The sequence below is a fragment of the Aristolochia californica genome, unplaced genomic scaffold (assembly GCF_029961685.1).
Source record: "Aristolochia californica isolate CCGP_79_NKW_82.1479 unplaced genomic scaffold, dmAriCali1.0.hap1 SCAF_9, whole genome shotgun sequence".
Lineage (NCBI taxonomy): Eukaryota > Viridiplantae > Streptophyta > Magnoliopsida > Piperales > Aristolochiaceae > Aristolochia > Aristolochia californica.
In genome coordinates this window covers 2,741,082-2,768,053 of record NW_027182290.1, presented here as the reverse complement: position 1 = coordinate 2,768,053, position 26,972 = coordinate 2,741,082, and the positions used below count along the sequence as shown (strand labels likewise).

General features: G+C 37.7%; 6 protein-coding genes across 6 annotated transcripts; 2 read left to right on the top strand and 4 right to left on the bottom strand.

The window, feature by feature from the left end:
• The first annotated feature begins 2,013 nt into the window (after nucleotides 1–2,013).
• Nucleotides 2,014–3,027, top strand: LOC137941297 (glutathione S-transferase U9-like). Its single transcript, XM_068786644.1, has 2 exons — nucleotides 2,014–2,451; nucleotides 2,534–3,027. The coding sequence occupies exons 1-2, from the start codon at nucleotides 2,029–2,031 to the stop codon at nucleotides 2,897–2,899; spliced, it is 789 nt and encodes a 262-aa protein (XP_068642745.1). The 5' UTR covers nucleotides 2,014–2,028; the 3' UTR covers nucleotides 2,900–3,027.
• A 717-nt stretch (nucleotides 3,028–3,744) lies between these two features.
• LOC137941294 (large ribosomal subunit protein eL34) lies at nucleotides 3,745–5,972 on the bottom strand. The gene is made up of 4 exons (XM_068786637.1): nucleotides 5,838–5,972; nucleotides 5,472–5,551; nucleotides 4,114–4,223; nucleotides 3,745–4,015 (listed from the first exon to the last, which is right to left on the bottom strand). The coding sequence occupies exons 1-4, from the start codon at nucleotides 5,914–5,916 to the stop codon at nucleotides 3,922–3,924; spliced, it is 363 nt and encodes a 120-aa protein (XP_068642738.1). The 5' UTR covers nucleotides 5,917–5,972; the 3' UTR covers nucleotides 3,745–3,921.
• A 559-nt stretch (nucleotides 5,973–6,531) lies between these two features.
• Nucleotides 6,532–10,133, bottom strand: LOC137942105 (uncharacterized). The gene is made up of 5 exons (XM_068787788.1): nucleotides 9,763–10,133; nucleotides 8,324–9,630; nucleotides 7,037–7,438; nucleotides 6,728–6,948; nucleotides 6,532–6,619 (listed from the first exon to the last, which is right to left on the bottom strand). Exons 1-5 carry the CDS (start codon nucleotides 9,846–9,848, stop codon nucleotides 6,596–6,598), a joined length of 2,040 nt encoding a protein of 679 aa, XP_068643889.1. The 5' UTR covers nucleotides 9,849–10,133; the 3' UTR covers nucleotides 6,532–6,595.
• A 2,034-nt stretch (nucleotides 10,134–12,167) lies between these two features.
• Nucleotides 12,168–14,327, top strand: LOC137941293 (pentatricopeptide repeat-containing protein At1g74630-like). Its single transcript, XM_068786636.1, has one exon. The coding sequence runs from the start codon at nucleotides 12,218–12,220 to the stop codon at nucleotides 14,126–14,128; it is 1,911 nt and encodes a 636-aa protein (XP_068642737.1). The 5' UTR covers nucleotides 12,168–12,217; the 3' UTR covers nucleotides 14,129–14,327.
• Nucleotides 14,328–15,054: 727 nt separating this feature from the next.
• LOC137940182 (pectinesterase-like) lies at nucleotides 15,055–16,366 on the bottom strand. Its single transcript, XM_068785114.1, has 3 exons — nucleotides 16,309–16,366; nucleotides 15,846–16,199; nucleotides 15,055–15,740 (listed from the first exon to the last, which is right to left on the bottom strand). The coding sequence occupies exons 1-3, from the start codon at nucleotides 16,364–16,366 to the stop codon at nucleotides 15,055–15,057; spliced, it is 1,098 nt and encodes a 365-aa protein (XP_068641215.1).
• A 3,792-nt stretch (nucleotides 16,367–20,158) lies between these two features.
• LOC137941452 (OVARIAN TUMOR DOMAIN-containing deubiquitinating enzyme 5-like) lies at nucleotides 20,159–25,004 on the bottom strand. Its single transcript, XM_068786876.1, has 2 exons — nucleotides 24,836–25,004; nucleotides 20,159–21,218 (listed from the first exon to the last, which is right to left on the bottom strand). The coding sequence occupies exons 1-2, from the start codon at nucleotides 24,928–24,930 to the stop codon at nucleotides 20,333–20,335; spliced, it is 981 nt and encodes a 326-aa protein (XP_068642977.1). The 5' UTR covers nucleotides 24,931–25,004; the 3' UTR covers nucleotides 20,159–20,332.
• Nucleotides 25,005–26,972: the final 1,968 nt, after the last annotated feature.

Sequence of the window (26,972 nt, the reverse complement as noted above, 5' to 3'; positions counted from 1 at the left end):
GAAGCAGAAAGATGGAAAAGTTGGCAATGAACAGAATCACCATCAACAACAAAAGAGGTTTGAATTCAGAGCTTCAGAAGAACAGAGAAACCCAACGAGTAAGCGAAGTTGCACGGCTTCTGGGCGAGAACTTACAGCAGAAGAGTCGAATGGGCTCTCAAACTCAAGTGAGCATCTTACGAGTACGTCGAAGAGGACCTCCAGAAGAAGAGCAAGGGGTTTCTTCTGTACAACCCTGTGCACAAGAAGGTCCCAGTTCTGATTCGCAAAGGGAAACCCATTCTCGAGTAGGTAGGGCACACCACTTGTGCCAGCTAGTCCATATCTCAGTAACACTTTCTCTCGTTCGGCATATCACTTTGAATATGATAAGAACTGTCGGTGGAAAGAGGGATATGGAAAGGTGGGACTCCTTATCTGCAAGGTGAGCAGGCCGGGATTTCTCGAGATAGTGATCGGAAGTGGTGAAAGGGTTGGGGTCTTAATGTAGTGGAGGAAGAGGCAAGAGTGGAGATAAGAGGAGAAGAGCGACTGAGTTGTAGCTTTCCACTTTTCATGCTAAAAAGGATTGGGATAGAAATTTTTATTTACTTAAAAAACGCTCTCTTTATTCCCCAAATTTCTTTGCTAGATTGATTCCTAATCTCATTAAAGAAAAGAAGATGTCGTAAACAACACGTCTCAACTCTTCACATAAAAATCTGCCACCCAACGTGTTATATTTTCCACTTCTCTACAAAAAAAAATAATAATCCTTAAACTCTCTCTTAGTAGAAATAAATTTCTAGGGACTATTAGTGTCTTATGTTTTTTGTAAATATTTTTCTAATTAAAAATTTTTATTAAAAAAATTATATAATTTTTTAAGTAAGATTTTTCTGCCAAGAAAGGTTAGAAAACCGTATAGAAAATTTTTGAATAAGTAAGTAATAATTGATGCTGTAATACTTTTAACATGTGGCAATTTTCATTGCAATTTTGTGTTTGACATTTTATTTGATTAAAAATTTATCAATAAGTAATAATAATATATTAGATTGATTATTAATTTTTATTTATTTCCCTAGAAAAAATAATAAGAGGTCCATTTAACTTTCCTAAGAAAAAATTAAAATATTTCTTGTAATTTTCTAATAAGTCACTAATAGTAATAGGATTTTATTTAAAGGTTTTTTTGAAAATATGTATCATAGGAAAAATATTTCTAGTTTTTCTTAAAATATAAATTTTCAACTAGGGGCACTAAGGAAACCATAGTAAATTTATGGCCAAATTCAAAAATTACAAAACAAGCTACAAAATATTTGGAGTCAAAAAAATTAATATTAGTGCGTTTTAATCCATTATTGAAATTCAATCCTGAACCTTCCATCATTCTTTTTTTAAAATGTATGCATAATTTTATATATAATTTATTTGACATATATATTTATATAGAGTATTAAATGTAGGTTAAGCTCGAATGCGGCTAGAGCTCAAGCTCGAACTCAGTTAAAATTATTAGACTCGAGTTTGATTACAATTGTAGGTTCGAGGCTAGGATCGGCTCGAGCTCGGGTTCGAAATATTTAAATCAAGCTCGGCTTGAACAAGGTTCAGACTCAACTCCCGTATGTTTAATTTTAAGAAAAATATATGCATAATTTTATATATAATTTATTTAAAATATATTTTTAAAAAAAATTTAAATGTATATTGTAGCACAAACTCGACACATGTATTTTTAAAAAACAATTAAATTAATATTGAAATTCAAACTCGGCTTGAACTCAGTTAACATTATTAGGGTGGAACCCAATAATAATTTTAGGCTTGAACTCAAATTTATAAAATATTTCCACTCGAATATAGGGAGATTCGGCCTCGGCTCGATGCGACCCAGGACGGTGCGCAGGCCGGGATTTCTCGACATAGTGATCGGCACAAGATTAGGTTTTTTCTTGAGCACCAAGCAAGACTGTATTTTTTTCAACCTTTTGACCTTATCGACTTTGATTACCAATGTCCCAATCGAGTTTCCCTATAAAGATGCCCTTTGCTCGAAAGCCAGATGAACAGAACCAGCGAGGCAGAAAGCGAGAGGCATTAAGAGAAAGGAAGAACCAGCAAGGGCAGAAAGCTAGAGGCATTAACAGAAAAGCCATGGATCACGTCAAGCTCTACGGGATGTGGGTAAGCCCTTACAGCCGCCGGGTCGAATGGGCTCTCAAGCTCAAGGGTATACCCTACGAGTACGTGGAAGAAGACCTCCGGAACAAAAGCCAGGACCTCCTTCGCTACAATCCTGTCCACAAGAAGGTCCCTGTTCTCGTTCACGATGGGAAACCCATCACAGAGTCGCTCGTCATCCTCGAATACATCGACGAAACTTGGACAGATTCGCCACTTCAACCCAAGGATCCTTACCAAAGATCTAGGGCTCGTTTCTGGGCCTCCTTCTTAGACCAACCGGTGTGTCATCGGCTCTTCCCAACTGTACCTATTGATTCTTACTAATGCATTCTTACTAATGCTCTGAATTTATGGTTCTCAGTTTTCTCGAGATCTGATACGATCGGCCGGCGAAGAACAAGAAGCGGTTAAGAATGAACATATTGAGAGACTGCGTGTGCTGGAGAAGGGACTTGAAGAGGATTTCTCGGGCGGGACACCTTACTTCCATGGCGAGCAGCCGGGATTTCTCGACGTAGTGGTCGGATCACTCTGTTGCGACCACGAAGCTTTAGAAGAGGCCATTGGGATCAATCTGTTCGATCCCCATAGGAACCCGTTACTCTTCAGGTGGTTGACGGTGATGAAAGACCATCCTGTTGTGAAGGAAACGGCTCCAGATTATGACAGATTGGTGGCTTTTTTTCGGCGATTGAGAGAAATGGCAGTTAATTCTTCTAAAGAGTAATCTCTTTTTTTTCATTTGTGGGATTGATGAAACCAGTGTGTTGTCTGATCGTTATGTTTACAAATAAATGATAAATAAACTATATTAGGGGTTTTTTCCCTTAAATTGCTCGCTTTTTCTTCCAGAAATCTTGGATCGTCTCAGAAGCTTATACGAAATCTACTCTGCTCCGAGCATGATACACTTTTTCATTCAACCATTAACTCCCTGTCGTAACTAGTAGGAGGAAAACGATGCAGCGTAGGATCCTTTTTATTATTTGAAACAAAAACCCCGAATAGAACTAGAAGACTCTTTCGGACAGCAATCTTTCAGAAGAACTATTTTTCATAGACTTGCAGAGGTTCTAAATCATTTCAGTAATTTCTGAATTTTGGGTTCGTAATCAGAACGTCAAAAAACGAAATTGGAGACGGGAATCTCTTTAATCTGCTAAGAGGAAAACATGGCAGCAGAGAAGAGAGGTTAATGGTATCCCTGTCTCTTCTGGAGGAAGCAACACTACTTTCAGCTCTCTACATGAGGCCATTAGCTTGAACTTGAGCTTCTAATGAATTGAATCCTCATCAGTAAAAAGCCATGTGATCATAAGATCCAGGAGCAAAGTACCTGCTTTTTATACCTAAATGATTCATTTTCATTTGTTTAAGAAAGTCTTCTATGCAATTTCTAAAAGACGAGAGCTGCTTATTTGACGAATTGGAGCCTGAATTTGCCAGCCACTTAAGAAGACTCATTCCACTGAGAACGCGCATCCTAATGTGTAAGTCTAGAAAATATTTGGATCAACCAAATCATAAAAGGGAGTACCTAATGATAAGAAGCAAAAATATACTACCCATTGCTAAAAGAAAGCACTCAGAATTTTCAAAATTATAAAGAAAAATAACAGAGTAAAATAGATTAGTACTTGGGGGTAGTGTCATCGAATACAGCCTAACATTGTCAAAAAAAAAAAAAAAAAAAAAACACAATAGAGGTCCACTCAAAAATCCATAGCTTCTCAAGCTTTCAAAAACTCATTAGCTTTTAGCTGCTTGCTTCTCCTTGGCCTTTTGAATTTTCAACACTTTCTTGACAATCTTTTGCTCCTCCACCAAGAAAGCACGGATAATTCTACTCAGTACATGAACACAGTAAAGAAGACCAAGTGAGTAAAATATTTCAAACAACAAGGCACAATGATAGCAAATCTATGATGAAATAAGGCTAACCTCTCTCTGACAGCACTTCCTGAGAGAACCCCACCATATGCACGGTTGACCGTTCTTCTATTCCTAGCCAATCTAGACCTCTTGTATTCAGTAGGTCTTAGGTGAGGAATCTGAAAGCACACTTACAAACATCAGTACCACATTACCACCATTTGCAACTTCACTATTATCACAAAGACAAAGATCATGACCATATTCCTTCATTTGTAACTCCACTATTACCAAAGTTAGAAGAAGTTTCAAGGCTACAAAGACAGAACACAATCAGCACAATTTATTTAGCAAGCCCAACAAAAGCCTTTCATAGTTTTTTTCACATTAACAGAAGCTAAAATATGATAATGAGAGACCCACATTTAATCTTACATAGCCTAAAAAGAAGGAAGAAATTTGAAGACCTCTAAGGGCATTAAAAAACGGTTTCAAACAAACAGCAAAAAAACACACACAAGCAGACAGGAAATGCATGAAAGAGCAACAATGGAGTCACATACAAGTCAAAAGAGAGAACTGCACTTCCAATGCATCATCTGTTTTTTTTCTGTATTCAAAGTTCAAACCCCACTATTTTGAAGAAGGTGAAAATCTCACAGTACTATACGTTTAATTGAAGCCTAAGTATTACATACACAAATAAAACTAATAATATGTAATAGATTATGCATTCTGGAGCACAGGGTAAACCAAAAGACAATGTAGGGTCAACAAGATCAACCACATACTAATCCTCCCTGATTAAACACACAGCATGTATAATTACAAAAAATGAAACACATATAATGAATTAAGACCTGATAGAAATCATTTCTTAATAAACAGGAAAGTAGAAAGTAAACACAGCAACCCTCATCAATCTAAATAGTGCATCAAAAACACATTTCAAGATCAAGCTTGCCGCACACTATGTCAGTTCAAAACTAGATACATTACCTAGCAGCGGAAGATGGAAGGGAGAAGTTAAAAGAAGAAGTTTACTACACAAGACCCTTGATATATGACAATATAATAAAACAAAAAATAACACTATGAGAAAACAGAAAATCGTTGCCTCAAAACCCAAGATGTAATCTCAGACACTAATTTAGATCCTCTAATCATAATTATCGGACAAATGTAAGCCTTAAACCCTTAAAAAGGTTCTTAGAAAGCCGAGCAAAATGGTCATGACACACAACCCAACTCAGCGAATCATCCAAAAAAAATCAGTCAGCAGCACACACGACCCAGCTCAGCGAGTCATCCAAAAAAAGCATTCAGCAGCACACACAAGAACAAAAAACAGACATAAAAGCACACCAAATCAAAATCACTAAAAAGGGCTGAAAGGTACATTGCCCCAGAGTTGAATATTCACATACCCCCTGAATTCTCTTGCCAGTAACGGGGCACTTCGGACCGCTTGCCCTCTTCTTTGTTGTCTGATAGATCAATCGCCCACCTATTTCACTCAAAACAAGTGATGAGGGTCAGGAACGACGGACGAAAAATTGAGGACTACAAAATCGAAGAAAAAAGTAAGAGAACAATCAAGCAGGCAACAAGCAAATTAAACAACCCCAGAAACCAAAAAAATAAAAATAAATGAAGATCAAATGGAAAGCCACGGGATGGTCTCAACTTATGGAAACACAAAATGCTCCACTAATTCAGTAAATTCCGTTGTGGCGTCCATGTACACGAAGACTAAAAAACAATCATAGAGAAGGCTCAAACAGCATAAACACCTGGAGTTTTTACAACTCTGTTCTGGTTGGACTTGGTGGCATAGCTATGCCGCTTCCTGTAAGTTAGCCTCTGCACCATGATTGCAGGCTCCCTTTCCCCTCACCGCTTCGCTAGAAAAATAAAAAAGAGGCCTTCTGGTTAGGGCTAGCGAGAGTACTTATAAATAGATTTCGATGCCCTAGATCCAACGGCTCAAATATACAAGATTTAATGGCTACGATCGGTGAGAGCTTATAAGCGCGTATCATTTGACCGTCCAGATGCGGTGATACATGGTTCGTAGCAAATAAAATCCAAGAGCTATGACTCGTCCATCGAGCGATCAAAGATTCTGATTGGTCGGACAGGTGTCTTGTTTTCAATAAAAATATTAAACTCTTGAAAATGTATTAATTTTTATTTTTTTGTTTTATTTATTATAATATATATGATTATAAAAAAAATTAAATTAAATAAGATTTAGATGAGAGAAATTGTTCATTTATTGATTCGAATTACAATAACAACATTTACAAAAGTTGAAGAATGGAAATTTCAAGAGGGGAAGAGCAAAAACGAAGGTTCTCTATGAATTTTTCGATCAGAAAATGTAATTCTATTCAATTTTTTGTCACACCACATGAGTTGATCATTTGTCACTCTTGCCATCCTCAGCACTCTCCCCACTAATTTGATGTCCGCTTGAGCCAAAAACATGACTTGTTGCGTATCATCTCCTTGATGCCTTTGGAACCTCTTCACTAGACACTGCCCAGTTCTAGTCCCTCAGCTTCTTCTCCTTCTGCGCGTCAAAAACAATGAAAATTGTAACATTAATGACCTTTAATTTTGTCAAATAAGGTGCAGGTTCGTGAATTTTTCCTCAGAACAAAGTGGAAATCTATCTGACCTTTCGGAAACCTGTCTGGACGTCGTTGAAGAGTTGTACGTCTGAGGGATCTTGAAAATCCCCCGCCTGAGGGCCGGAAAATCCCCTCGGAAGCAGACCTGTTTCTTCCCTGTCAGCCTTAATGAATTCCCACATGATCCTCATCGATTCCTCGACGATGTTTACCAGCATCGTGCAGGAAACCACATCTGGGTTCTCTCTTCTGTCCTTGAAACTGTCCCCTATCGAGCAAACAGATCGTTTACAAGCTTCTTAACTAACATGGGGAATTTACATATCAGTCGCAAAGGTGTTCGTCGTCGTACGTACCTCTGATAGTCGGAACCTGGAGAAGGTTTCGCAGCACGCAGCGGCTCTTGACGTAGTTCTGAACTCGAGGCCCTTCGAACTTCTCGTTTTCTAAGAACCTCAGCAGAACGACCTGAAACTGCTGGAACTCTCCGGCGACCTCGTTGTATGACCGAGTTCGAGTAGTGTCGTTTGGATCGGCCGATGCGCAGGCCTTGCCGTGCTGCCACTGCAGGAGCTCCCATGAGAGGCACGTTTGGCCGACGTAGACTGTCTCCAGATCGCTTTGGAGATCCTTTATCAGCTTAGTTGGCGGGTCGTCTTGGACCTTTCGACGGCGGGGGAGAAGGGATGTGAGGGTTGGTACAGAGGTCTTCGTGGTCAGCAGTCTTGACTGTAGTGGATCTTTTAGTCCGAGAAAGCCTGCAATTTAGAAATTAGCCCCTGTATTAGTTAATAAGCTCACTCATTGGGATGCTTTGGGCATCCATAAAGCTCAAAAAACCTAATTTAATAACCTTTAAATATTCAAATAAGATAAAGATTTCGAAAAGTAGGGTTTGTGCAATTGATTTTTATTAACTACTTTTTTTATTTAATTAAATTTCAGCTTTTTAAAGAAAAATCTTCCTTTAAATATTTAGATAAGATAATGCCTTGAAAAGTAGGGTTTGATTAATTGTTTTTTTATTGGGTGCTTTTTTTTTTACTTTTAATCAAATCAAATTTTAATTATTAAAAAATAATTTTACTTTGTTGTTTTTTGTTTTTACTCTTTAATAAATAAATGTATATAAATTTTATTATTCTAGTTACAGCTATGATCTTAAATAGTTTAAAGCATTGATTATAATTTTTAAATACTAAGAAATTTAATTTAAAAAATAAAATTTCTATATGGGTTTTATAAAGTGATTTTTTAATTAGGTTTTCGCAATGGTTAAATCAGGATGGACCAAATAACGCACCCGATTCAACTATGGTTATACCTCTTGTTCGAATGCTCTTGAAAAATAAGAACAAAAATGAAAGAAAAATATCATTTAGTGAAAATGAAAGAGAAATATAGTTTTTGTTTGATATAAGTTAAAAATAAAAATAAAAAAATAAAATTTAAAATTTTAATTATTAATTTTTTCTCAAGTTTCTAATTTTTTCTCTATTTTTTTTCAATATTTTCTCTTCCTTTACGCTCATTAAATAGATACATGACAGAATTATAATTATTTTTTTTTCTGGTTTTGAATATTTGAAGTAATAATATTAAAGGAAGGAAAAATGGAGAAGAAAATCGAAGATTCGACTTACCAATGGCATAGATATTCTGGTAATTCAATATGTCGAACTTTCTCATCCTCTCCCTGTAGCTATTGTAGAACTTCTGTAGCTCGTCCATTGGATCTTCCTGCGAGAACTTCTCTTCGAATTTCCAGGGTTTTAAGTCGTCCGTGGTTTTCGGGCTCTCGGAATCTTCTAAAATGGTGGGAAGTCCGATTGCTCTCACTTTCCTCAGTTCCATCCGCAGCTGCTCTATCAAATCCTGATGTACCCATAAGGAATCCGAATCCGTTAAGGATTCAATTTCTGTAACTTGAGTCTCTGCTCTTGAATCAAAACTTCGTTGAACATGTTCGGATTCTTCATTTTTTTCGATTAGTTGTGCTCCGTTTCTGGGGATACTTGAATCTCCTTCTGGGTTTCGTTCCTCTGACGGATTTGAATTAATTATCTGGTTTACAAAAGCGGAAGACCCCGTAAGGGAACTGTCATCTTGATTCATATCATCATTTGGCCAAATGAATTTTTTTTCTGAATTACATGATTTCTGCAAGTGGGTCTCTTCTTCTTCAGAATCGCTCAGATTTTCCTGTTCCAGGCCGGTGAAATCTCCCTCTGACAAGAACCCGTCTGAAATTTTTGCTGCTTGGTCCCCAGCTGTAATTTCGATGAAGGAATTGAGAGACTCGAGGTCTGAATTAGAACCAAAGAAGTCTTTCTGAGACAGAAATTGAGCTTCATCAAAAGCGTCCTTGTCGGTTAATGTATCGATATGCAGTTCGAACAGAGATTCCTTGGACGAGATTTGATCGTCGACAAGCGTTCCAGCTCCTGGTTTCTCAAAATTTTCTTCTGCTACGTGGTCATTTGAATCGAATTCTAAACTGGGAACTGATTCTTCTCTATGAACTTTCTGTACTGTTAATTCCTTTTTGAAGACTTCGGCATCTTCAGAGGAAGATTCTTTATTTTTCGGATACGAGTATTCCATTCTCAAACTGAAAACTTCTGGCTGCTCGATGAAACCAACGAAATCTTTCTCGCCCAGAAATTTATACAATTGAACATTCGTCTCGGTTGAATTATTCCTCTCCTGGTGAACAGGCTTTTCAGACTCTTCAATTTTTCTTCTGATTTCTTCAGGACTCTTGAACTGAAACTTGAAACTGAAACCGAACGTGGGAGGTTCCTTCTCTTCGAAGCCATTGTACTCTGTTTTCTCGAACTGGATCGCCTCGGGCACGGAGTCAGACTCCCTCGACTCACTTCTATCATCCTCCTGAACAATCGGTCCAAAAATTGTGTCATCTTTATCAGAACTCCTCTCAATACGAAACCTGTCAAACAATAAAAGTAAAACCACGGGCAGTGCAAACGCCATTAACATCGGAAACCAGAGAGGAAACAGAAACAACATAAAAACCTCAAAAATCCAACACCTTTGACTGATTAAACAAACTAGCCCTCACCTTAAAAAATACGTTATGATGAATCTGATGACGCCAAATATCGAATTGCAGACGAAGAACCAACAAGAACTAACGAGCAAAACCATCGTTCTGCACAGAAGCTCGTTCAAAGATCCTCCATGCACGAAACACCCCCGGGCATCAAACAAAAAATCCTCCGAGTTCCCATCAATTCATTCCATACGAGTATTTATTAATCCTTTTTCCAGTCTGGAACAACAACAACAACAACAACAACAACAACAGCAAAAAACTGAATGGGGAGAACAGTTCGAGCACTCGATTCTGATGTGGAAAAAAACTCAGCAGATAATGACCCTCAACCAGTTAAAAACAGGGCCAGGGAAGAAGAATCCGGAGAAACGAACTGAGACACAATTGAGAGAGTTGGGAAGTCTTACATAAAAGGCGATATTGATGGTGAAGATGAAGCTAGAATTAAGGTGGGAAAAGAACATTGGAGCGAACTGGCGCTCGTGGATGCTTGCTTGCTTAGAAATTTCAGGGCTGTTGTTAGTGGGGACGAAGGGAATCGGTCAGGAGAAAAAATCCGTTGTAAAGTCTCTGTTTTCCGGTTCAGTCACTGCTTGTTTTCAGGGCTACTCAGGGCAATTACCCCCTTTTCAGACCTTGAGATAGCATAAGACGGAATTGGAACCCTTCATCAGACCACTATGCCTTGTGCCAAAGCATCCCCAATATGGGTGGCAAAGTAGGAGTGGTGGGAGTCAAACTTTCCTCGGAAAACATCAAGAATACGCGAATGCATATAGCATAAATCACGCGTTACCATTTGTAGTGGCCATGGAAAATCTGTATCAGACAAGAAAGGGGCTTGCTTTCAGAGTGATGTCCATTCTTCCGTCCTCAACGTTCCCTTGGCTTCTATCAGTCAATTCGACGTTCTCTCTCAGTAAATTCGACGTTCTCTCTCATTTTACCAAATGTGTATATTTTTGCTGAAGTAAATCCGAGCTACGCCAGAGCTCACTACTCGAGTTTGGGTCGAGCCGATTAAAGCAGTGGACCCGACTCCTATCCGTCCCGCACTGCCGCCTGGCTCAGCACTGAAACAGCGTCACTCGTTCAAAGATATTTGACGTTGAACCGCCATTTTTGGTGGCTGGGAAATTCCGTGTTAATGAACGATTACATCTAATATTATGGCATTCAATCCTCCGAATAAAATTTGATCTTCCCAGTTCTAAAGAAATCTGTACTGCAAATCCTCAACCCCGTAAGATAATCAAGCTGAGTTGAGTTTTTCATGGCGCTTTCTGCAACTTTTTACATTTCCCCATCTTCCAGGCTCCTTTCGTACAGATTGTCTTCTTCTGGAATTCCCAATTTCCGCATTCGCAAAACCCTTACAGTCAAAGCCCTTTCGTCTTCTTTGGACTTCCCTGACGTTGTTGTCATCGAGAAATCCAAAGTTCCATCAGAAGTAAGCGACTACTTCCGCTACGCTATACCAGTTTCCTTTATATTTCTGTAATTGATATATAGGTTGAGAGACCGATTCAATTGGTGGGTGGAATCTGTTTCGACAATTGGATTTGTGTTTTTTTTTTATTCTAATCGCTTATTACTTGAAGGGGTTTTGGAGATTGAATTTATAGTAATGATCTTACCGGTTTTGACGGAAATTGGGATTTTTGCTCCTGAAGGTCGTAAACTCCTGTTATTTTTACTAATGAGCGTTTTGCTTGCGACCTCTGAAATGCATTGGATTGGATCAGGAATAACTATGCTTCTTGATGTAGTTATTTCTTATATTCAAGCATTCGACATTTAGCACAGCTTTGATGGCAATGTGGTCGTGGATAAATTTTCCCAAGAGTGGCCATGTCTCGTTTTCAGATAGACCATGGATTGATTATAATGCAGATGTCATGGAGAAGTTTTTGGTTGAATTTATGAATGCATCAAATAGTCCTTTGATCTTCTCCCACAAGAGGAATATCCCAAATCGTTGCAGAGGAGCTCTACAAGTTTTTGCAGGAAGATACCCTTCTGAAGAAGTAGCACTAGAGACCTTTTTGCTCCCTGCACATGTTCCCACTCAACCTTAAACATACCCGTGAGTGATTGTTACTTCATTATCTAAACCCAGTTTCCGCTCTTGGTTAATCAACTACAAAACCTTACCATGTCTCATTAAGTAGCTCCAAAGTAGCTCCAGCTGCTTTTCGATCTTCAATACATGCGCAGCTCCCTCTTTTGATTCTCTATCCATGAACATATTGATTGTTCCTTTCAAGCGAAGGAAGAGTGCCTTGAGGAATTTACTCTCCAGTTGCATTTCAGTCGGTCTGAAATAGCCCACGGCCGGACTGCATCGTTACTCTGCAGCATTTACGGTCACAAACTATTTTTGCAATACTAGAAATTCAAAGCATCGCCTTGTCAATAAAGCAAGTGTCATTTACTCGAAATCACCAAAAAAAGAAGGGAAATGAGCAGCTGCTTATCCCTCCTGAGAAATTGTAAAACTATTGGGGGCCTTAATCAGATCTACTCTCGTACTCTGAAAGTTGGGCTCGATCAAAATCCTTTACTCGCTGGACACCTCCTTCTCTCAGTGTTAACAATCCCTGACGCCATTGGTTTTGCGCGCTCCTTGTTCGCCGAAATTGCTTCTCCCGATGTCTTCATGTACAACACTCTCATTCGTGGCCTTTCAGAATCCGGGTTCGCCCATGAAGCTCTTCCGATGTACTCCCAAATGCGGCATCAATCCTTTATCCCTGACAGCTTCTCATTTGCCTTCCTTTTCAAAGCGGCGTCAAATATGAAGTCCCTATACGCCGGAACCCAGCTCCATTGTCAAGCTCTCCACTTTGGGCTTCATACCCATCTCTTTGTTCGGACGACGCTCATAAGCACATATGCAGAAGCGGAAGATCTAGGGTCAGCACAAAGGGCCTTTGATGAGACTCAGGAACCAAATGTTGTAACCTGGAATGCAATGGTTACTGCTTATTTCAGATGCAGCGATCCAGTGGGTGCTGATCAGATGTTCAACAAGATGCCTGTTAGAGATCTTAGGTCATGGAATATAATGCTGGCAGGGTACACAAAAGCCAGTGAGCTTGAAGTTGCTCGGAGATTGTTTAACGAGATGCCTGAGAAAGACTCGATCTCTTGGAGTACAATGATTACTGGATTCGCCAGTAATGGTTGTTTGGATGGAGCTTTCGATATTTTCAAAGAGTCACAGAGGGTGGGGATGGGGTACAATGAGGTTAGCTTGACAGGAGTTCTTTCAGTGTCTGCACAAGTTGGAGCTTTCATGTCTGGAAAAGTCTTACATGGGTATATAGTGAAGGCAGGACTTGACCAGGTTATCTCTGTGACTAATGCCCTGTTGGACGTGTATGCCAAGTGTGGAGATACTGAGATGGCCCGGGGAGTTTTTAATCAGATGGTGAAGAAAAAGTCTGTCATTTCATGGTCTGTTATGATGGCTGCACTAGCAATGAGGGGTCATGCTGAGGAAGTGCTGGAACTTTTTAGTGATATGGAGAAGTATGGAATTAGGCCTGATGGGATCACTTTTGTTTCACTGTTATATGCTTGTAGCCATGCCGGCTTGATTGATCAAGGATGTAGTTATTTCCATAAAATGAAGGAGATTTATGAGATCAAACCATCGATTGAGCATTATGGGTGCATGGTGGATCTGTATGGTCGTGCTGGTCTACTCAACCAAGCCTTGGAATTTATAACTGGAATGCCTATTGAGCCGAACGAAATCATCTGGAGGACCTTGCTTGGAGCATGTAGTATCCATGGTGAGCTCAAATTGGCTGAGGAAGCAAGAAAAAAACTGTCTGAGCTTGATCCTGATAATTCCAGTGATTATGTTCTATTATCCAACATATATGCTGCTGCAGGGAAGTGGAAGGATGTTGCCATGATGAGGAGGTCCATGGTTAACAGGAATATTGAAAAAATACCTGGTTGGAGTACAATTGAAGTTGACAAAGTTGTATATAAATTTGTAGCAGGGGAGAGAGAGAGTGAAGTAGCTGACGAAGCTCACAGGAAGCTCGGTGAGGTCATGTCAGCATTAAGGACTGCAGGTTATGTGCCGGAGATAAGGAGTGTTTTGCATGACATAGAGGAAGAGGACAAGGAAGACTCGGTTTCTCAGCACAGTGAGAAACTTGCTGTTGCTTTTGGTCTGGCCAAGTTGTGCCAGGGAAGTGTTGTAAGGATAGTGAAGAATTTGAGAGTGTGCAAGGATTGTCATACTGTGATGAAATTGATATCAAAGGTTTATGACAGGGAGATATTGTTGAGGGATCGGAGCCGGTTTCATTCATTCAAAGATGGGTCTTGTTCTTGTAAAGATTACTGGTAATCTGCTCTTGAATTCCTCTCAAGAAAGGGAGATTAGTTATCCACAGAAGGAAATACCAGCCTTAATAACAGTAAATATGTAAACAGACAGATGGATAAAAGCTCAGCTTTCACCAGAGCTACATAGCCTGAAGCAACAGTTGAAGTTGAAGAACTAATTTTCTTCCTCCATAACCTCGCAATTTCTGATCAAGGGAAGACATGTACATATATGTTGAACTGTTAAGAACTTCAAAATTATTGGATGAATTCTTCATTCGAATGAAAGAATGCAAACACAATTATCCTTTTCTACTTTTTTCTGTTAACAGTACTGGTTTCCTTCTATCAAAGATAAGAAGACTATTTAATGAGATGCCTGACAGGGGGATATTTCTGAGGGATCGCAGCCGGTTTCATTTATTCAAAGATAGGTCTTGTTGTTGTAACGATCACTGTTCTTGAATTCTTCTCAAGAAAGGAAGGTTAGTTACCTATAGAGGGTACTACCAGCCTTAAAAGAACTGGAAATATGAGAATCGGTTGAAGTTGAGGAACTAGTTCTCTTCAGTCCACCATCGCAAATTTCCGATTCAATTTCAATTTATTGGCTGAATCCTTCATTGTAATGAAAGAATTCAGTCCGTTCTCCTCTTTTTCGACAGATTTGATCTGGGTTTCAGAAAACTGATAAGGTGAAATTTCCGAAGAATTTCCAGCCCAAACGAGAATCAGAACAATTGCCAGTAATTATACTATCAAATATCAAGCACTGAAACTCATAATCACTAATGAATGGAACCAAAATATCTACATTCTGTATGATTATAAAGCAAACAAATCCATCTAAATATTTCATCAAATACGGATAAATAACTAAAACTGCTCCACGCCTTGAGACTAATAAGTCTCTTATTTAATTTAACCTTCTAAGAACTGCTTCAAGCCTTAGTTTACAAGGCCAGGAGCAAACGGAACCCCCAGAGATGGCAGCCAATTAGCTCCATCAATGAAGGTAGCCACTGTATACTTATCAGCTTCAGCTCTCGCTTCGATGACCTTATAACCAGGCCATGTCACCCTGCGACTCGTCTCTGCTCCAGGACCCACATTTCCAAACTCACGATACGTAGCTGTTTGATCATATTCAGGGTGTCCAATCCATTCTAGCCACCCAGACGGATCGACCAGTTTGTCTATGGAGCACTGCATGACTACAGTCGTCGAGAACTGCTTCCAGGGTCTACCCAGGTATGTCTTCACGTTGCCGAGATTCTCCGCGGCAGTGATGTTGCAGTGATGGAGGACTGTACCGGTTTTTGTGGCCTGGTTAGATTTTCCTTGAGCAGTTATAACGTTTGAATGGTTTGCTCCGGACTTGCGGACTCTTATGTTGCAGTCCTGGAACACAGCAGCGGCGTCACCAAAAATGAAATCTATGGTGCCGTAGATGTCGCATTCTTTGTAGAACTGACGGTTGAGCTTGGCGTACAGAGTGTCCTGAAACCCAAGGAACTTACAGTGGAAGAACGCTGATCGATCCGAAGCGCACATCATCGCTACCGCCGGCGCATCACAGGAGGCTGTGTTCTCGAATGTAATATCAGTGGCGAGGAACGCATCTCCTTGCACCACTGCACATTCAGAGAAGAACAATCAAAACGATAAAAAAGAACTGTATAAATTCTTCAGGACGTCGAAAAGGAAGAATTTCTACTATGAAGGAGAAGAAGATTTACCCAGTGAACCAGCAGAATCAATGAGCTTTTCACCACACTGATTCGATGAAAGGATGGTTTTACCAATCCCATCTCCAGCGAACGTCAAATTCCGTTTCAGAGTTCCGACGATGACGTTCTCCTGATACCTGCCAGATTTGATGTATATCACATAACGGGCACTCCCATTAATCTCTGGTGCATGGTTCACAGCTTCTTGAACTGTCCGATACGTTCCACTACCGTCCTGCGCCACCACTGCATCTGGTTGCTTCAACTTTGAAGGTGACCCAGAGTAGCCATGGCCGCGATGAACTTTTCCCACGTCATCTTTACGAGCATCTGCATGAATAAACATTTCCATGGCGAGAATTCCTGCAGTGCAGAACTTCATATAATTGTTAGTAGAAGAACTACAGCTCCCGAGCATTTAGCAAACAGTAAAAGAAAGAGAACCAAAGCAGAGCTTCGACCATATACTTACCGTTGAGACGACAAACTAATCTTTTCTTCTGCTGAATGTACTCGTGTATGAATGACATACTAACTGAACTTATATAGGTGAAGATGGTTGTGGATAAGAACAGAGAATTCAAAATGGTAACTAGCTACGTATGTTTTTGGATAAAACATGCCGGAAATTGATCAGTTGTTTAATGGGAAGCAGCAAGGAGGCATTCGATTAGAAACTTGCGTTTCATGCATGAGTTTCGTTAAAACTTACCCGAAATTGATCAGATCATATCGACTTAGTTTTGGGAATGATTTGGGCTGTAAAGATTCTGGAATTGCTTTGATTGGAAATCGGACTATGTTCATGAAAAGAAAGAACTTCTAAGATTAAAGATAATAGATTAGGCTACTGTATTGTTAATTCCTCTGTCGTAACTACAGTTCTGGAATCAGCTAAGATGCGACTGGCGATGCAGAGTTTGTAAAAAAAACTCAATTTTTTTTATAATAAAATAGAAATAATTATTGTCTCTCGGATCTTCAGGAGTGTGTAACGAGAGGTGAGCATTATTTCAGGCCAAAAATATTTAACATCCTAAACAACTGGTATTATCGATGGTATACATTAAAAACTCTTGCAATTTTATTAATCCCGGTTCAAGTCCTAGAACAAAATTCTTTTTTACATTTACTATAGTTTTTGTCATTCCCGACAGATTGAAAAAAAATAAAAATACAGAAAACCAATCAAGTTCTATGGATTTGAATTTTTGAATGCTTGTTCTTCTTGCTTCGAATAAAAGAAACCAGTTGTGTTGATTTGAATGGGTATAAACCTCTTGACCAAATGCGTAAACAAAGCTCGGTTGGGGTGGGGTGTGTCCACCAAAAAAACACTTTGGGGGGGGGGGGGGGGGGGGGGGAGTCAGTCAACTTGAAGGACGAGATGATCTTCAACCGCATAACGCCCTTCAACACTTGAAGTCGTTAGTGGAGCGCAGATGAAGCATCATCTCGATGCAAGGGATTAAGGGGTCTTTCATCTCCACGGTTTTAATTTCGATGATCTGGAAGAAGGCCTTGTTTGATCTTCATTAAATTGAAGGACGGGCGACGCTGGCTTTTTCCCCTCTTTCCTCCCCCATCCCCCCCCCCCCCCCCCCCCCCCCCTCGCGCGTCGTCATTTCTGATTTTTTCTTCCTCTCTCCCACACTCCCTCTCTTGTCTCCATGCGCCCCTGACGTCGCTGCTACCATAAAATCGACCGGATTTTTGTCTCCGGCCACTGTCTCAGTTCCCTCTCGTCTCCAACCTCATCTCTCGGCCTCGCCCTCTCTCTCGCACCCCTTCTCTCGTCTCCGTGACTCCCTCTCTTCTCTCAGACTCGCTCTCTCTCGCTTATCTCTCTCTTATCCCTCCTGACCTCCCTTTCTTCTCTGTCTTCTCCTTTTCGGCCTCCCACTCCCTTTTCTCTCTGGCTAGTCTCCTTTCCCCCGAAAATACCTTTCGATTTTGTTCGATTTCCCCATTTCCATTTTGATTTTTTTCGATTTTGGACATTTGGGCATCGATTGCTTAATTTCTACTTTGATTAGGCATCGATTTCACCCTTCAGCTTCGGTTTTCCCCAAATTTTAGAAGGTATGCCTAAACACTGATTTTTTTCATTAAATTGGTGTTTTATTTGATTTAAATTTATTTTCAGTGCGTAATTGGGGGTTATTTGTGCATTATTTTGGGATTTAGGGTTACAATTTATAGTCTAAATTCTTGATTCGTGTATGGATTATTTGTAGGGTTTGCTGCTCAGTATTTAAGGGTCCTGTAATTAGGGTTTATGGTTAAGGATTTAGGGTATTTTAGGGATTAGAGTTTTTAAGGGTTTAGGGGTTTTGTATTTTTAAGCTATAGGGTTTTTTGGGTTTAGGGTTTGGAATTAGGGTGTAGGGTTTAGGGCTTTTAAGGTATTAAGTTCTGGAATTAGTGTTTAGGGGTTTTTAATCCAATTCAAACAAGGTTGAGTCGCCTACACAGGCGTCCATTAGCCAACGAAACCCAAGCCCCATCACTGACGAGGTACAGTTCATAGTGACTGCGAAGTTATATGGGGCTCTACCAGGGGTGTTCGGTGAATTTGGACAATGTGTGTGTTTTCTCATTGTTTAGTTCATATGCAGTAGTGAAAATAGTTTAATTAATTTTGAAATGTTTTAGAATGTTGTTGAGGATTTTTGAAGTGTTATTGAATATTTTTGCCATGTGGTGAGGAGATTCGGGTGTTATACATATCCATCACATGGTATTTCTTTTTTTGTGGTTTCGATTTAACCCTTGGGCTTTGATTTTCCTCAAATTTCATAAGGTAAGTCTAAACCCTTTTTTTTATTAATTTAGTGTTGTATTTGATTTGCCTAATAGACAGCTACTTGTGATTGATATATCCTACTTTTGATATTGTTGAGAACTTGTTGATCAATGCCATTTCAACCACTGTTCTAAGATTTTGTTTTCCAATCTTATTTTTTTGGAGTAGGAGACTTTTGAGTTCGGAGGCCTACTTGAGAATGTCTCATCAAGGCAATATTTATATCTCTATTCAAAATATTTAGATTGTTAAAAGTAAACTAGTAAAGAATTGGCCCTTTTTTTTTTACCATAATCACGGATTTATTTTGGATGTTCTTACTTGCAGGTCAGGGCAATGCGGATGATCAATCAAGGGGAAGATTTGGAGATCAGTTCATAGGGGGAAATGGGCGAGGAACAACTAGCATGAAGAGAAACAACTATAGTTTGCAAATTTATAATGGATTTATAGTTTTTATTTGGATGATTGTAAATTGATAGTGATATTTCATTCAATTTTACTGTGTTTGATTATTGTATGGAGTTTATTTATAATGTTATCGTATGGAGTGTTTGGACTATTTTATGGAGTGTATAAACAATTTCATGGAGTATTTATGGAATGTATAGACAATTTTGTGGAGTGTTTATGGAGTGTTTATGCAGGTATTATGTATATTGATTATGCCCAATTTTAAGTAGAGGTCATACCAAATTTTATACAAGTATTATATACATAGATTATGCTCAATTTTAAGAAGAGGTTATGCCCAATCTCATACATGTATTATATATATAGGTTATGCCTAATTTTATGTAGAGGTCATGTCCAATTTTATGTAAAATGTATACAGACAGCGACGATTGCGATGGTCTTGAGGATGTGGGTAGCCAAGTAACATGCTTTCGGAGGCAGAGTGCATTAGAATCCACAAGAGCCGCACAATTTCGAGATGCCATATCAACTTCCATGTGGAACGATAAATGATGGTTGTATCTTATTACTTTTGAACATACGTCGTTTATATGTACTAAACTTATAACTTGATGATTTTAATATTAAAGGCACGAACTCGTTATTAGAATAATTTTTTTTAAGGTTATTAATAAAGTTGTATATGTATTTATTTATTATTTTTGTTCAATTTTATTACTATATTAAACTTCATATTTAAGTCTCTGGTAAATAAAATATAATTAAAGTATGCATTTGATTAATTAATTACTTTTAATTTTGTCAAAATATATTATTAATTAATACCATGTAAAAATTCTATCTTATATTATTAATATAATATTTTTTATTCATTAATCATATTTATTTTTTATTTACTCTATTGTATTAGTGATTTCATAGTGGTAATTAAAATATTATTAACATAAACACTTGGTTTAATTAACTCATTTTTATAATTAATAAAATCAATGGTTTAAATTTCGAAGATGAAGATGAAGATAAACTTGTCCACACTAATACCCTATTTCGAAGATTTCGAAGATGAACTTGTCCATACTAACACCCATTTTGAAGATGAAGATCATCTAGATGCATAAGATGAAGACCACATTTCCAGTTTGTTGACTAACCCCCATATTTAAAGACAATGCTCAACAGTGATTTCTTTGTATCAAAGACAAGAAGATTTCATAAATAATAAAACACACAAGAAAAACAGTTTGTTTTCTCTCTGCCGTTGGGTTTTTTTGGTCTACCTAACTGGACTGGGTATAACTGAATTGTAGTGTTCACCAAGGCCAAATGCATGTCTGTGATATGACAACGTTATACTAGGATTTGCAGGCCTGCTGCTGCTCTCTGAGATGTACTCTTTCCCCATCTCCACATCTGGAAATGATCCAGAAAATATCACAATATGTTTCTTCAAGCAATGTGTGAGGGCACCCAATTCAAGTTGACCCCCCCAAGTGGCAGTAGATTCAACTTCTCTACAGTAGTTTTCAAATTTCTCCATGAGTGAAGATTCAGAATCAGAATCAGCTTCTAGTTCCTTATCTGATAGGAAAAATGGGAGAAAATCTGATGTGTGGTGTCTCATATAATTGGCAACCATTTCTCGAAGTTCTTGATAGTTGTAAAGGGAACTTCCTGGCTGACGGGAAAGTTGATCCTCAACAGCTCGGTACAGGCAGTGGCCATCAGGTTTGATTTCGACAACCATCAACCCCAGAGGCTTAAGCTTCTTTTCCAGTTGTTCATTTTCTATCATTCGGTCACTAATGATGTTGCTTTGTTCTTCCCTTATTCTTTGCTCTCTTGCCGCTTCTTGCTGAGCTCTCTTTTCACGCCTCTTCAGGCTCTTGTTAGGTTTTGCTGCGTCTCCTTGACCAGATATGGAAACACCGGCTATGGCCATGGCTAAACTGTTAATGTCGCTCTTGTTGTCGCTGCTATTTTTATTACTTTTGTAACCTAAAGCAGCCAGTTCATCTGCATGTTTGGCTTTGAGTTTAACCGAAAGTTGAGAAATCTCATCTTCTACTTGTTTCTTCTTGGCTTTCTGTTCAGCTTTGCTCCCTCTTGCAGCAGCTTTTCTCATGGCCACCTCTTTATTTTGGAGCTCTTTAACTTCTTTACTGGAAAGAAAATTGGAAAAGAAAGGGAAGTTCGAAAAATGAGGAAGATATATAAATGCAGCATGATAAATGTATGACAACAAGTCTTCATTCCAACCAGAAACAAGGATGCAATTGTGATGAAAGAAACAAATACAGAAGTGATATCTTTTCCCTGACTGCATAATCCCTCCTTTATGCTAGAGGAACTCAAATGGTTAGGGTAGATAGCATAATACCAAGTCAAAAATAAGGTTTGAATTCGTATTGTATTGCTATTTACATCGTCTAGCTTAAATAGCCATTTTACAGATTGTAATAATCTACACATGGTAAGTTCGATCGTGATTACAGAGATTACAAGAATACAGAGGTTACAGGATATTCTGAAGGAAGGAAAGAATATATTTTGTGTAAGGGAAGAAATCTCAACAGATAGCATAAGATTATGCTGGCGTTGAAGTGCCAATATAAATTTCTACAGTTAATTGATCCTATTATAGGTTGCTTGCCCTACCCTACAGTGATAGAACGTAATAGGAAGAATTGCTAGAGTGAACTCTTCCAAAAATTAAAAGCATTAAGCTCCTCCATAGAGACAATCAAGAGGTGGAACTACTCCCACAACAATCTTCTTAAGTTAGTAATGATGTCCTTTTATTTCAGACAGCCTACTGGTATGCCTTAGAATAGCTTGGGAGAGGCTTATCACAAAAACAATAAAGATCACATCCTATGAAGAAGAAAGTTAGAAAAACAAATAGAAAATAACATGCTAATTTGAGTCAGACATAGAAGCACCTCTTTGGGTGGATTTTCACGGTGCAAGAGATATGATGGAAAATGATAAAGTGGCTTTGCTTTAACTGCAAAATCATAAGCAGTCAAATTCTTAGAAAGCTTCAAGCCAAAAATATTAACTTTTTCTTATGTAGTGCATGGTTCAATTGTGAACAGTATGAAGATGGAAAATTTCTTCCAAAACAATTGAATCTATACAAAAGAATGAAGAAGATATAGAAAGAAGATGGCTCAAATACGACAATTTACTACGTTGGAGAGTTACTATTTTTGGAAAGTACACACCTAAAGTACTTTCTATCTTGGGAAATCATCAACTTTTTACCTTCATTAATTTTCTAGCTTGTCAAAAGTCCTAATTAAAATATTTTTCTACAGGAAAGCCTTTAGTCAGTAAGTTTTCTTTATTACTCGTCAATTTAGGAAAGCCCCAAAGGTAGTAATTCCATCATTAGTTTCCATCTAGCTAGTTATCAGAATTTTTTCTTAGCAGCAGTTTTAAATTTAGTAAGTTCTTGTTCAATTGTAATTAGAAATAAGCCCCTAGGAAATTTCTATTTTGATGACATAACTAATTCTGGCAATTCCATTTAGAGTCTACAAATTGGGGAATTTGTTATAACATTGAATCAGTTTTTTGAAGATTAATACAAGTTTTCTCTTTGATTGCTGGAGCATCATTATTTCTCTTTATTTTTTCTAATAATAATATTTTACTGGTTTTATATGCTAGCTACAAACAACACTTGAAGATGCAGGTTCTTCTCTTGAAATTTGAAACCAGGAATTTCATAGAGTTGAGAAGATAAAGACTAGGTTACACATATTTCAGCCTAAACAATATTTCCATAGTTTTGCGGTGTTAAATAGACATGAAAAAGTGTTGTGATACTTTGGGTCCCTAGGTCCTCTTGTTCTAAGGATTCCATTGAATTCCCATTTTTGAAAAGGTTATGGATCATTTGAAGCATTTATGAAACCAACTTTCAGCAGTCTGTCTCAACTCTGATAAGATTGTTTTGGAAAGCTGATAGACCTATGCCATGGTTAGGTGGAAACAGCCTCCTGTTTTCAGATTTGCTAGTGTGATGCTGGCAGCTAAAAACTTGAGAGGTCTTTTCTACCATGTATTTTTTATCCGTTCTACCAATATATCTTCATCCTTACATGTCCGGCCTCTGGATCTTTCGCTCATATTGCATGTCATATCTACAATAATCGTTATCTCTGAGAACAGAAGAGAAGAACAAGAAACCAAAGAGAAGACCTGCTTATTTTTATAGCTGTTATGGCACTATATTGCTCCCACATCTCAGTTAACAAACATTTTATCCATTTAGTAATGAAGACATCAGGCTTAGTTGCTCTGACTATAGTGTTACACCTAAAACAACCAAAAGTTTGTATCGAGGTGAAAAAAAAAACTCCGAGTGCTAATTTAGCAACCTACAATAAGATTTATCCTGACTCTCAAAATCAAGATATCTCAATTCTTAATCAAGATGCTACTCAGAAGTCACCACAACTAGTCCTCAAAAGCCATACATTCTACTAAAGCAAGTTACAACTATAATGACGCAGTTCTCAGTCTCCGCAACATTTAATTACAGTAACATCCAATTTTGTTGTCACAAACATATAGTGAATAGAAGGTTGCTTTGAGCCCAGAACCAATCAAACCTATTTTGTCCATTGCTCTTATTAGGTTCTATTATGCGGAGCTTCAGGAAAAAGTATTCCAGCAGGCATTCCTAATAAAGGCTGCAGCAATTGGGTTGCAAATAGCTAACCTATTTGGATTGAGGGGCATAACTGCCACTGAAAGAAGAAACTATGACCATATTGGAAATACAATTGGATCTCTCAGCTTTTGCAAGACTCTTCACTATACTGCGGATATGAACAGACAGTGAGTCAAGGTATGAATTAGAAGTCCTTGCTCTTTAACAAAATCCCAAACTTCTTAAACTTCGTTTTGTCTGAGGGTGAAGATTTACTGATAAACAGGGCTAAAAAAACTGTCAGATTTAAAAGTCCATATTATTAGATATATCATTCGCATGATCCCCTTATGGAAATGGATAACATCCAAACACTCACGGAACTCGTCAAAGCTACTCATATCATGCCAATGCCAGCACTGCCTGTGCTTCAGCCTTACAAGATTGGCTTCCAAAATGAACAGAAATATGCATATAGTTTTATCCACGGACGAGTTTTGGACTTTAAATTTAAAAATTAAAAAGACTAAACTTTAATCAAGCGAGAGGTGGTTTCTTAAATTTGATAGAACAAACAGGGATAAATGTTTTCACCGATCTCCCTATCTGAGATGAAGGTAAATAAACTGGTAAAGTAGAGATTTAAGAGTGAAAGTCTGTTGTTTTCTTCTATACGTGTTAGTATCACATAAGTCAACCGATATTCAGACTAAGGGAATCTCCATAAAAACCAAAGTATCATGCCGTCAAAATCCATTTCGTTCCTTGAAACAACTTCCTCAAAACTCTAAGTCGATCAATAACGAAAAATAAGAGCAAGCCCGAGTGGATATTTGTTTCGATTAAAAACTCTGCAAGCTACATTTCTTTACTCAGGTCCATGTTAAACCACTTCCAGCTATTACTCAAAAAAAATAATAATAATAAAAATAACATAAGTGAAGCCTAAGTCACCATAACTCAAATAACAAACCAAAACAAACAACTGTTCCTTCGGGGTTCATCGAGAGAAAGGAGAAAAGTGGGTCTATTTAAATGTTGAAGCGATACACAAAAACTTCATCAAAATACACCAAACTGAAAACAACATCAGATAATCAATCAATCAAAGCTAACCTGTGCCTCCGAAGCATCTCTTCGAGAGATTCCACCCTCTTCTCAGCTTGTTCCTTCGGGGACGTTACCTCCTCGGATGCTTGAGCCTGCTCCATTTGGATTCTAGGAATCCAAATGGGAGGAGGACGGAGGTAGAGTAGAGAGAGAGAGAGACCACGGGACACGAGCTCAAAAGCGGCAGGGAGGAAGAAAAGCGGTGGGGAAAAGACTAGATTTTTTTATTTTTTTTTCTGACGTTTTTCTTCCTTTACGTAATTACTACTGTCCATGTCTCTTTACTAATATTGACAGATGTGTCCAGAATTCTCCTGGTTGACTTTTGTGGGATTTTATTTGTAAGAAAATATTAAAAATCAAACATTTTATTTCTAACTTATTCATATAAAAAATTAAAAATTCCTATCTAAATTAATTTTTTTTTAGTTATGTACTATTTTATTTAATACATATATTTTATTTTCAAAATATTTTAAAGTAATAAATTTATATTTAATAATAAAAATATTGTAATATTGTATATTTAATGTTAATTTAAATAATAATATTATCTTAAATTCTAACTTAGGTACATTGTAAGCTATCAAGTATATAGTGCAAAAAATTTCTAATTCCTATTTTTTTTGAAAATTTTAATATAAATATGCCAAAAAGGAAATGTTGTATTTTTTATAATTTCTTATTTTTAGATTTTTTTTATTGGATGCAAGAGCATGAATGGATTCTTTTGGTGGGTTTCTAATGGACCCGTGGAACATTTTAATGGGCTACTAAATACGTAATGGGTATTCATGGAAAATCTTTAATGGATAATCCAACTCCGCTATTGTTCCTCTACAGGCATGTCTGTAAAACTTGGAAGCCTCTTCAATATAACCTAAACCAAGGTGGGCAACTAGGCATTTGGGATTTCTAAGACAGAGCCCAAAATGGAGGCCCAAGAAGTAGTGAATGAAAGTTGGCCTTTTTGTGGACCTTTTAATAGATATTGGATTTGCGTTAAGCCCATTTCATTACCTAGAGAGAGTGAGGAACATGTAGACTAGAATCATGGACAGGATTTACATATTGTATCAATTTGATCAATGGGATTGAGTAAGATACTTAGATCAAGCACATAGCAATTAATCATCTACTGAAATAAATAAGGTTTTTCTCTACTAAAATTGTTGCTTTGGCTCAACCTCACAAAAGGTTTTCTAGTCCAAGGTCTTGGGTTTAAGTCTCACCGGGTCACCAGGGATATATGGGAGCATGTGCACGCACACACACGTACACATATATTGGTGACCAATATTACACATTTGCACATGTTTGTAAGACTCTCTTTTGTTATTTTATATTATGTTAAATACATAATATTTTTGTTATTTTATTTTATATTAAATACATAAAATGTATAAGAAGGTATCTTTATTATTTTATATTATTAAAATTTGTAATATATATAAGTGTTTTTGTTATTTTAATGTATAATATGTGTTTAGTTGAAATTGTCTTTGTTAATCGGTTCCTAACAAGCTACCACTAATAACCTATTAAGCTTATTGAGTATCCATTAAAAACCTAATAGAGTTTTTAAATATTTAGATTGGGTTTTGGGTTTGGGTAAACTGAACCTAGTGATCACCTTACTTAAGAAAGAAGATAATAGGATGTTGACATGGAGTGACACTCTCTGGAAACTTAGGCCGACTGTGATCGAAATGGTAATAATTAAAGAGGAATTACTACAAACAATCAATTTATCTCTTGATTTGGAGTTGTTAGATTAGGGCTTCAATCATACATACAATTTTTATATTTTATAGTTTTATTAACTACAAAGCTATTGGCCAATTGGTCCGAGTAATATATTATATAGTAGTACTATCTTTAGTTTCAAGCTTCTATGTTGTTCATCATATAGTGTGAGAGATCTAGGTTGAGTGTGTCATAGTCAATATAGCCATCACAATATGAGACATTTGAAACAAACATATAACGAGTTTATAATGGAACCCAAATAAGTCAAAAAAGTTGAAGTTGACTCCGTTGTTCATTAGCAAACGCCGCTAAAGTAATTGATAAAAAATTTATGAATCTACGTTGCTGCAACCAGATGGCGGGTTACTAGAGCAAACATCACCATTCGATATTA